The 9,259-nt window shown below is 33.6% G+C and overlaps 2 protein-coding genes and 2 long non-coding RNA genes across 12 annotated transcripts in view; 3 read left to right on the forward strand and 1 right to left on the reverse strand.

The window, feature by feature from the left end:
• Nucleotides 1-223: 223 nt before the first annotated feature.
• On the forward strand, nt 224-698 carry LOC109583349 (uncharacterized). Its single transcript, XR_002185481.1, has 4 exons — nt 224-305; nt 351-395; nt 445-528; nt 587-698. It is a non-coding gene; the product is annotated as an uncharacterized LOC109583349 (long non-coding RNA).
• Nucleotides 699-2,480: 1,782 nt separating this feature from the next.
• LOC109583364 (uncharacterized) overlaps nt 2,481-9,259 on the reverse strand; it is a 15,835-nt gene continuing 9,056 nt past the window's right edge. For 2 of the 7 annotated variants that reach the window (XR_002185496.1, XR_002185491.1), the window contains exons 8-14: nt 8,787-8,886; nt 8,477-8,601; nt 3,334-3,391; nt 3,165-3,271; nt 2,989-3,045; nt 2,835-2,932; nt 2,507-2,617 (exon numbers count right to left, since the gene is read on the reverse strand). This is a non-coding gene — a long non-coding RNA (uncharacterized LOC109583364). The other 5 variants (XR_002185494.1, XR_002185493.1, XR_002185492.1 and 2 more) reach the window with 5 other exon arrangements.
• LOC109583358 (uncharacterized) lies at nt 5,718-8,146 on the forward strand. The gene is made up of 10 exons (XM_019998667.1): nt 5,718-6,207; nt 6,486-6,656; nt 6,711-6,817; nt 6,871-7,142; nt 7,185-7,368; nt 7,412-7,500; nt 7,551-7,638; nt 7,684-7,728; nt 7,778-7,861; nt 7,920-8,146. The coding sequence occupies exons 1-10, from the start codon at nt 6,056-6,058 to the stop codon at nt 8,009-8,011; spliced, it is 1,284 nt and encodes a 427-aa protein (XP_019854226.1). The 5' UTR covers nt 5,718-6,055; the 3' UTR covers nt 8,012-8,146.
• The window catches only part of LOC109583359 (uncharacterized), a 10,959-nt gene continuing 10,670 nt past the window's right edge, over nt 8,971-9,259 (forward strand). The window contains exon 1 of one of the 3 annotated variants that reach the window (XM_019998669.1): nt 8,971-9,216. In XM_019998669.1, coding sequence (XP_019854228.1) covers nt 9,150-9,216 — 67 coding nt within the window. In that variant the 5' untranslated portion in view covers nt 8,971-9,149. The remainder of the gene's footprint in view (nt 9,217-9,259) is intronic. The other 2 variants (XM_019998668.1, XM_019998670.1) reach the window with 2 other exon arrangements.

Raw genomic sequence — 9,259 nt, forward strand, 5'->3', positions numbered from 1 at the left:
GCGCTAAACTTTTAGCTTTAATAACAACTGAAGGCAGTTCAAGAACCACACTCACTCCATCAAACTCCATCAAGTTCTGAGCTGCTTAAGTTGCACAATCATGCATGAGTATTGTAGTCTGTCAACATCTACTGTATGTACATTGCTTTAGGCTCGCCCCTTTAATGTTTTACATTCGAATCATTATTTTGTCTCAAAAAAAAAATTCTCATTGTAGCTTCGTTTGACAAGGTCTGAGTGATTCAATGTTACAAGACTCCTAAAAGCCACCATGTACAGATTTAACAGAAAGGGGGATTATTCAAGTAAGCAGAAGTCTCAAAACTAATTTCCTATCATCTCTTTTCTAGTACCCAACAGAAACTGAACTGACGTGGTCAAACCTTGGAAAAGAGGTAATAGTAATCCACCACTATGGTTTCTGTTTATAAAACACACCTACAGGACTAAATGATGACATAGCACCCAGTGATATTGATACTAAGGGATATTATAGATATAGTAGACCTAGAGCTAGGGACGTTAATTGTGAGTCAGTATATTAGATCTAGATCTATGTAATGCAATTATGTTACTTTGTTTATAGTAAAAGCTTTGGTTTTTGAACTTATCATTCTTCCAAAGCAATTGCTAGATCTGTGGGCAGGTTTTATCTTCAAGTACACCAAGGATAAGTGGAGATCGATTGAAGACATTTGTATGCTTTTTTTGTAACAAATCTTTGCTTTGTTTTGTTGTCTTTGCTGCTAATTTTTTTTCTATCAATATTTTCTACTAAAAATATCATTATCATTTTTGTGAATTAGCTATAGATCTTGAAACCTATTTTCTTTAGGTTGCAACCGTTGCATAGCTTTAAGAAAGAAGTTTTATCTATTTTTGACAAATAATAATCAAATTATGAGCATTTAAAAAACTAGTCAATGTTTGAAAAAGCAAAGGCTATTATTATAATCCATGGATTCTTTGAAAATTGGCTCTAAAATTATTACAATTTCTGATACACATTGATGCCCTTGTAGAAAGTTTAAGCTGTTTACAGCAAATAATTTTAGAGTTATGATCATATATTATTTTGTGATACATTACTATTACATGCAATACATGCATGTACATAGAATTTCTCACCAACTTTTCCAGAGTGTCCAGTTAGTGTATGTGTCCGTTTTGTGTTAGCTGGAATTAATGGCGTCCTTTTTTGACAACAAGACAGATTTGATGGCATTTTGATCATCATCAAGATCACATAGCTTTGATACCTTGATGAAAAAAGAGAGAGAGAAAAAAGGATAATGCATACACTTTTAATTGTATGTACTAGATTACATGTCGTTTAGTGTTTTTTTATGTATTGTAGGTTTTGTTCTACAAATTTTAGCATTTTTCTTTAATTTTAGGTACCAAATGTATAAATTAATGATCTTACACAAAGCTCATTTTTTGCAAAAGCCTCTACCACTTACATTTTTTATTGGAAACTTACTAAATAACATAAGGGCATTGATATAAATATTGATCAATAACAAAAACAAACTAGTGGTTCCTTTGAAAGCTAGAGAGCTGGAATGACGTAAAGATAATTAAACCTAATCAATTTAATCTAGGTGCTGACCTGATACAAAAATATTGTCCCTTGACAGCATTTCTTTAATAAGCAGGAGACCTATTTAGTGTTACCTATTAAGCAAAATTCTAATGCTATAGATAAGCATCTAAAAAGAGTATTTTCGATCCAATGGAATGCTGAGCTGGCTGCATACTTAATAGACTAAGGGGGTGGGGCTGAAGGTCTGCAGCTGAAAACTCCAAGGTTTTACATCAAAAGTCCAAAAGACAGCAATGATGTGCTTAATACAATAATTAACTAGTGCTACAGCAAGTTTGAAAGTTAAATGCAGTAGTCAAAAAAATTTGTCAGAAGTAGCTGATTTCCTTCTCAAGCTCTGTAAACCAATAAAATTAATGCCACATTATGCCTGAAAATAAGTTTTTAGTCAAAATATTTAAAACATGAGAATTGATTGCAACAACTTTTCAACCTTGCTGTAGCTCTAGCTAATTATTTTATCAAGCACATCATTGCTGTTTTTTGGACTTTTGATGTAAAACCTTGGAGTTTTTAGCTGAAAACCTTCAGCCCCACCCCCTTATTAAGTATGCAAAAATATGTTTAGCTGATTATCTCTGTAGTTATTCATTCAAATTTAGTACTTTTATTTTTCAAAAAAAGTAATTTTGCATACCTACCTGCTGGTACCAGACTACAATCAGAATTGCACTGCTAACAGACTTAAGAAATTAATTACCATTATCCAACTACTATATTGAGCCAATAGGTAAATTTTTCATCCCTGGATCAAGTGAAGAACTTTTGCCTAGACAGCTTTTGGCTTTTCTAGCATTGTGGCATCAGTTCATGGACTGCTATCACATTATAACATTTTTGGTAACAAAAAAACATTATAAAAAAACATAACAATGCATGTTCAAGACAACAAGCCTATAAACATGGAAAGAAATGTAAATGGGAAAATGTATAATTGCCTTCACTTGAATGCAAGACTCATTGATGACCTCAGTGTATCTTCTAAGCTTGTGCATCAACAAAATGGTGACACTAAAGAGATAGAGAAACAAAAAGAGGAAAGAGAGGAAGGTGTACAGCACTGAATTGTTATTACAAAAGTAATAGTAATGGCAATGGGAACTGTATTGCCATCTGTATTCAGAGGGCAATGTCAATGGTAATGGGTTTATCTGTGACAATTACCATTACAATTACTTAGTAATTTATTAACTCAAATACATGTACATGTACATCACATACTACTTACCATTGCATTACTGCATAATCTCAACACATCCTTTTCTCTAAGTAATAAGTTAATGTCCATGGAACAAACTGTTTATTGATTATGAGTAGTTAACCACCCTAAAGGAGAGAGAGAGATGGTGATTTTAAGTGATGTCGATGTTTAAACATTGTACTTGTTCAAATAGGACATGCTTTGAATTTTCTTAGCATTTTGTCTTAATTGCATTCTCCTGTACAATAAATGATACATCAATTATTAGTGACCAAAGGACACTCACTATCTCTCATTTACTGTACACACATATGTGCACTGAATAAAACATGCACTGTAGTGTGAATTGTGACTTACCATCATGTTGTTAGGATTGTTCTGTTCCCACATCTTTTGCCGAAAATAAATAGCAAGTGGATTTGATAGGATCTTGACACACAATTCGTCAGTGACCCAAAACTGTACTATAATAATGAATAATAAAAAACATGACATTGACGTACATATGTATAATACAGTTTCTTACTGATACTATAAGCTTGTGTTAACACAAGAAGACAAAGAACACGAGAGGTAGGAGAATCCTTTATAGGGAGGAAAGAGAAAGAGCAAAAGTTAGATGTATATGTACATGTACTAGGAGGAGAGAAAGGCAAAAGAGAGGAAGAAATATCAATACGAGACAAGGATATACAAGAATAGGAGTCAAGAAACACAACAATGAGAATAGAGAAATGCAGTACCAATAAGGGTAGGCAATATATCAGTATTTAGTAACTATCATGATAATCATTAGTAATATTGCAGCAACAGAATATAATCATTTATTACTATACGTGTGAGTGGTACATGCAATTAAATATCATAACCCTTAGCACAAGTGCAATGTAAATGGCACCACTACTAAACCAGACTAAGTTACATGTACTGTGTTGGATTTCTAGGCTAGGAACCACTACAAAGGATCATTGTTATTGTAACAGGCTTGATGAACACACAATTATTAGTAATTACTGTGATATCAAAATGAGATATCATGTTTTAAAACAGCATTCAATATCGTCCACCTAGATTGTGTATTATTCATCTATAGACTACACTATTACAAGATGCATAAACAGCTATAAAGATTATTATAATACCACAAAGCAACTTAGCTTAGACTACATAATTGATGACATCCTATAAATCTTATGCACACAGACACAAAACTAATATGGTGCACAGACACAACACCCTGGGGCAATAGTAATGATTACAGGGTATTAAGTAAAGTAGCATAATAGTAAAAGCAAGAGATTTTGTGAACATCAGGAAGTAATTCAGTGTAATGTAATTCTCATAATACAACGTAGACTGCTATTTCATGTACAGCAATATGCTATGAGTGACAAGAGCAAGTATAGCTGGAAACAACTAATCAATTCAGAGGCTTTTGGCATCCTGTGCCAAGTGACTATCGCCATTTAAAAAAAATTCATGCCGGCAATAGAATGCAATGCACAGACACCTTAAAACCACTCAGTTAAATTACAACATTATTTTTTATTGATAACAATGGCTTGATGTAATAGTAACAGTAATATGCTTTACTGCAATAATAATAATTATTATTATAATAATTATAATAATTATAATTATTATTATTTCAACTGTAAAAACATAATATGCATGGACAAGAACTAAGGAACAATATCAAATGAACAGTTAAAGGCTGGCTGCAACTTGTACAGCAACCATACTAATAGCTAGACTAATAGCAAGAGTAGATAATAGTTAGATCTACTCTTGCTAATAGTAATGGATTATATATATTTAGTGATTCTGGTAATGAATAATGATTATACATGGTCACAATGAAATAAAATGGCGGCTATCAGCAACTCTGAGCTTATTTGCAGCAGAGTAGACGGTCAGCAAGATAAAGCTAAACTGCTGTCCAAAGACTTCTCTAGCAAGAATAAAGGTTAGAAAAGCAGATACAAAATCTTTTTTTAATATAAAGGACTCTGATAAGTTGAATGCAAGTGAGAAAGCTGTAGCTAGCTGCATGCATCATGACAGTGATGTTTCTGCTGAGCAAGCCTAAGTTAACAAAGCAGACGTACAATCTTCTTCAAATATAATTTGTTCAGTAACTTTAATTGCTGCACAGATTCTTAAGTGATGGAGAAAATTTAAGGCCACAAGATCTGGGGAATTGTTTTGCTTGCTCATACATGTAGATCATACAGCACACATAATCTATAGTTTGCTTAGGCTTGCCCCGTTAATGTTTTACATTCTTCTAGTAATCATTAATTAAGCTAAACTACTTATTGGGCAAAGCCCACTAAAATGAGAAAGAGTTAGTATGTACAGACAGGTTGTCTAAATAATTATAGGTTAGACCATACTATTTATGGTTAGACAAGACAACAAAACCAGGCCTAATGTTTTACATTCTTCTAGTAATCATTAATCAAGCTAAACTACTTATTGGGCGAAGTCCACTAAAAGGAGAAAAGTTATTATGTACGGGCAGGTCATCTAAATAATTATAGGTTAGACCATAGTATTTATGGTTAGACAAGACAATTCGCATATGAGGTTTCTATGTGATTTAGATTACCGAGGAAGCAAATTTAATTAACTGAGGGCGTAGCCTGAGGTTAATTACAAGGTAATCTAAATAAATTGCATTGAAACCGAAAATGCGTTGTCTAGGTTCTTTAGATTATGACTGTGAGGCAGTGGGCTCGTTACCAACAAGAATAATGCTGTTGCTAACCAGTCTTTTTCATGTCCTGAAAAGCTATTGGTCAGTGATTTTACTTTGGGAGACGCCATAGCGATAGCACAAGACACAACAAGACAGTAGTCTAAGAAGTTATTTAAGAGGTAACTAAGCTATTTTTAGATTACTTCATTTGACCAATCAAAGTGCCTCATTTTACCTGACTATAAACTAACTATTAATAGACACTTCCTAAGGATAGTTTCCAGGAACAGTTATACCGAACTCCAGACAACTGTCCATGAACAAAAGGATAGCCAGGTGCCTTGTCTGGTGTAGTGTCTCTCTTTGATTGCGATAGGATCATCCTCCTACTCAAATACAATAAATAAACTATTATTTTATTTATTATTTTATCTACTCAAGCTATACTGGGTATTTAGGGCTTACAACTAAATATCAGTTGCATATATTTTGTGTGAAGCTGGAAATATTCACTTCCTCAGATAAGAAGGAAAGAAATCAAGGAGGGATGATTCTGGCTCTTGCTATTCTCATTGTTGGCTTGCTGCTCCCTGATGTGACTAGATCATGTCCCTGTGATAATCCTCAGCCGTTTGACTTGTCATCAAGCCTTTCTTGTACTAACATCAATTCTGTCATTAATGGCATTAGAGGGAAAAGGTATTGTAGACTCAGTATATATTTATTATAATTTTTTACTTTATTGCTTCATACTTACCCCGCTTTTAAAGACTATTTGCACAGATTTAATATTTTTGTCACTTTAACCCTTCTTATTTTCAACTGAGAGTCCAGCTAACTCAGCCCTCCTCTATTTATCTTGCAGCTATAGCTTGTAATTTTTTGCACACTCTATTAGCACCTCAATGTGTAAATAATGTGTGAGGATAATTATTGAATCATCAAAAAATTTTATCAATGCTTTGTTTTTTTTATAGTGTGGCTCAGTGCCAACCAGTTACTGTCACTACTACTGGGCCTCCACCTGGAGTCCAAACATGTTCCCTCCCCTCCGCTTACAACCCACAGAATGATCAGTCACTCCTTCAGTCTCAAGGGGATGGCTACCGGTTTTATAGAATATTCCAACCTGGCTACCATCTTGAAGAGTGAGTTATATAGCCTATAGACTACACATTATTATCAATATTGGTTCTCAATAGATGCTATGATGGTAATGTATTCTGTGCTTATAATGTACAGTGCTCTCCCGATGAGATATTGTATTATCATTTCTCAGCTCATGACATTGAAAACCCAACATCAACTGGTAAGCATATTCAGGATTTGTATCATTGACATTTCATTCTGCTATACAATAAGGTCAATGTCTTGATAGCATTAACATCAATCGTCAATCATTTCCTAACCAGCCACTATCATCATGTGGTCGTGTGGGCATTAATGGAGCAGGCTTTTCCACTTATGATGTCGTGCAGGATGGCTATGACATAGGAAGTCTAGATGCCACTTTTCGTTCAAATAGTAGATGCTCAGGAACTGGTTACTTCTTATGGGTTGATTGCGTTAGAAATGATACCAGTAATTATGCGGGGATGTGTCCAAAAGTAACTACTTCTGGTTTTGCATATAAGGTAGATAAATTAATTCATTCTTTAAATAATATGATTATGCAGCGGACGATTAGAGTTCCATTGAGGAGCACATTAATTTATTCAAACCGTAAGTTGATACTGACCGGTTGCTTTGGTAAAAAGTTACTTGCAAAGAACATATTTTTACTCAAAGTCGTGTATGATGGCAGTCATCAAGTTTTTACCTTCAGGTCTTCTTATAAAGCAAGAAAATTCCAAGGAGAAGGTAGAGCTTAAAAATCATGCATTCCTTAATTCTCTCCAATCAGGTCTATTGAATGTACATTATTATTGTCGCATTAGAGGTTATAAGAAATACTGTGTTGCTAAATATAAGTTCATTGGAGTTCCATTCAGAGTAATTATAATCATTATTTTGTCTCAGGAAAAAATAATTTCTCATTGTAGCTTCGTTTGACCAGGTCTGAGCAACTCAATGTTACAAGACTCCTAAGAGCTATTGTGTACAGATTTAATGGAAAGGGGGATTATTCAAGTAAGCAGAAGCCTCAAGACTAATTTCCTATAATCTTTTTTCTAGTACCCAATATGAACCAAACTGAGGTGGTCAGACCTTCGAAAAGAGGTAATAGTAATCCACCACTATGGTTTCTGTTTATAAAACACACCTACAGGACTAAATGATGACATAGCACCCAGTGATATTGATACTAAGGGCTATTACAGATATAGTAGACCTAGATCTATAGACATTAATTGTGAGTCAGTATATTAGATCTAGATCTATGTAATGCAATGATATTACTCTGTTTATAGTAAAAGCTTTGGCTTTTGAGCTTAGTCGTTCTTCTAAGGCAATTGCTAGATCTGTGGGCAGGTTTTATCTTCAAGTAGTACACCGAGGATAAGTGGGGATTAATTGAAGACAGTTGTATAATTATTTTTGCAACAAAATTTAATTTGCTTTGTTTTTGTTGCCTTTGCTGCTAATTTTGTTTTCTGTCAATATTTTCTACTAAAAATATCATTATTATTTTGATGAATTAGCTATAGATCTAGATGCCTATTTCTTAGGTTGCATAGCTTTTAGAAAGTTTTAACTGTTTCTGACAAATAATAATAAAGTTATGAGCATTTTAAAAACTAGCTAATTTTTGAAAAAAGCAAAGGCTATTATAGTCCATGGATTCTTTGAAAACTGGCTCTAAAATCACTCCAAATTTTTATAACAATTTCTGATAGCCAAATTGATGTCCTAATGGTATATAGAGAGTTTGAGCTTTTTCAAACTAATAATTTTTGAGTTATGAGCATAATATATTATTTTGTAATTTATTATTACAATACATGCATGTACAAGTAGAATTTCTCACCAACTTTTCCAGAGTGTCCGGTTAGTATAAAGAATCTTGCTTCATGTTAACTGGAATTAATAGTATCCTTTCTTTGACAACAAGACAGGCGTGATGGCATTTTAAACATCATCAAGATCACATAGCTTTGATAATTTAAGGGATGGAAAGAGAGAAAAAGAAAAAAAGGATTATACATAAATATACTTTTAATTGTGTGTACTAGATCACATGTCATTTAGTGTTTGTTGATGCATTGGAGGCTTTGTTCTACAAATTTTAGCATTTTTCTTAAATTTTAGGTACCAAATGTATAAATCTAGGTGCTGACCTGTTACAAAAATATTGTCCCTTGACATAGTATTTCTTTAATTAGATCTATTATTAAGCAAGAGATCTATAAATGCTGATGTAAGAACTGGAAGTGCTACCTAAGCAAAATTCTATAATTGTTATTGTTCTTATTATAGATAAGCATCTAGTAAATAGTAGAGTAATCATTACTAGATCTATTTTTGATCTAATGGATGCTGAGCTGGCTGCATTGTTTATGAACTTCAGGGGAACTTCTAGCTCTATTTGCTGTGCCTTGCAAATCGCCTGTCACTAGATGCTCCACCTATCTATTCATCCAATCCTATTTATAGACCCATTACCCACAGTCCCACACTAGAGTCTAGATACTCCAAAAATTATGTTCTTTGCCCTATCATTGATATCTTTGCTGGTGTATTCAGTGTCTGCCTCCTGCCAATGTGGAGGGAATCCTTTGCCTACTGATTTCTCATCACACTCAGTTAATGA

Source organism: Amphimedon queenslandica, unplaced genomic scaffold (assembly GCF_000090795.2).
Source record: "Amphimedon queenslandica unplaced genomic scaffold, v1.1 AMPQUscaffold_13310, whole genome shotgun sequence".
NCBI classification, from domain to species: Eukaryota; Metazoa; Porifera; class Demospongiae; order Haplosclerida; family Niphatidae; genus Amphimedon; species Amphimedon queenslandica.

Coding starts and splice junctions, on each gene's coding strand:
- LOC109583358 (XM_019998667.1), top strand. CDS start 6,056: ATGATTCTGGCTCTTGCTATTCTCATTGTTGGCTTGCTGCTCCCTGAT. Junction 7,143..7,184: donor CTTCTGGTTTTGCATATAAG/GTAGATAAATTA, acceptor ATGATTATGCAG/CGGACGATTAGAGTTCCATT. Junction 7,729..7,777: donor GGTCAGACCTTCGAAAAGAG/GTAATAGTAATC, acceptor ACACACCTACAG/GACTAAATGATGACATAGCA.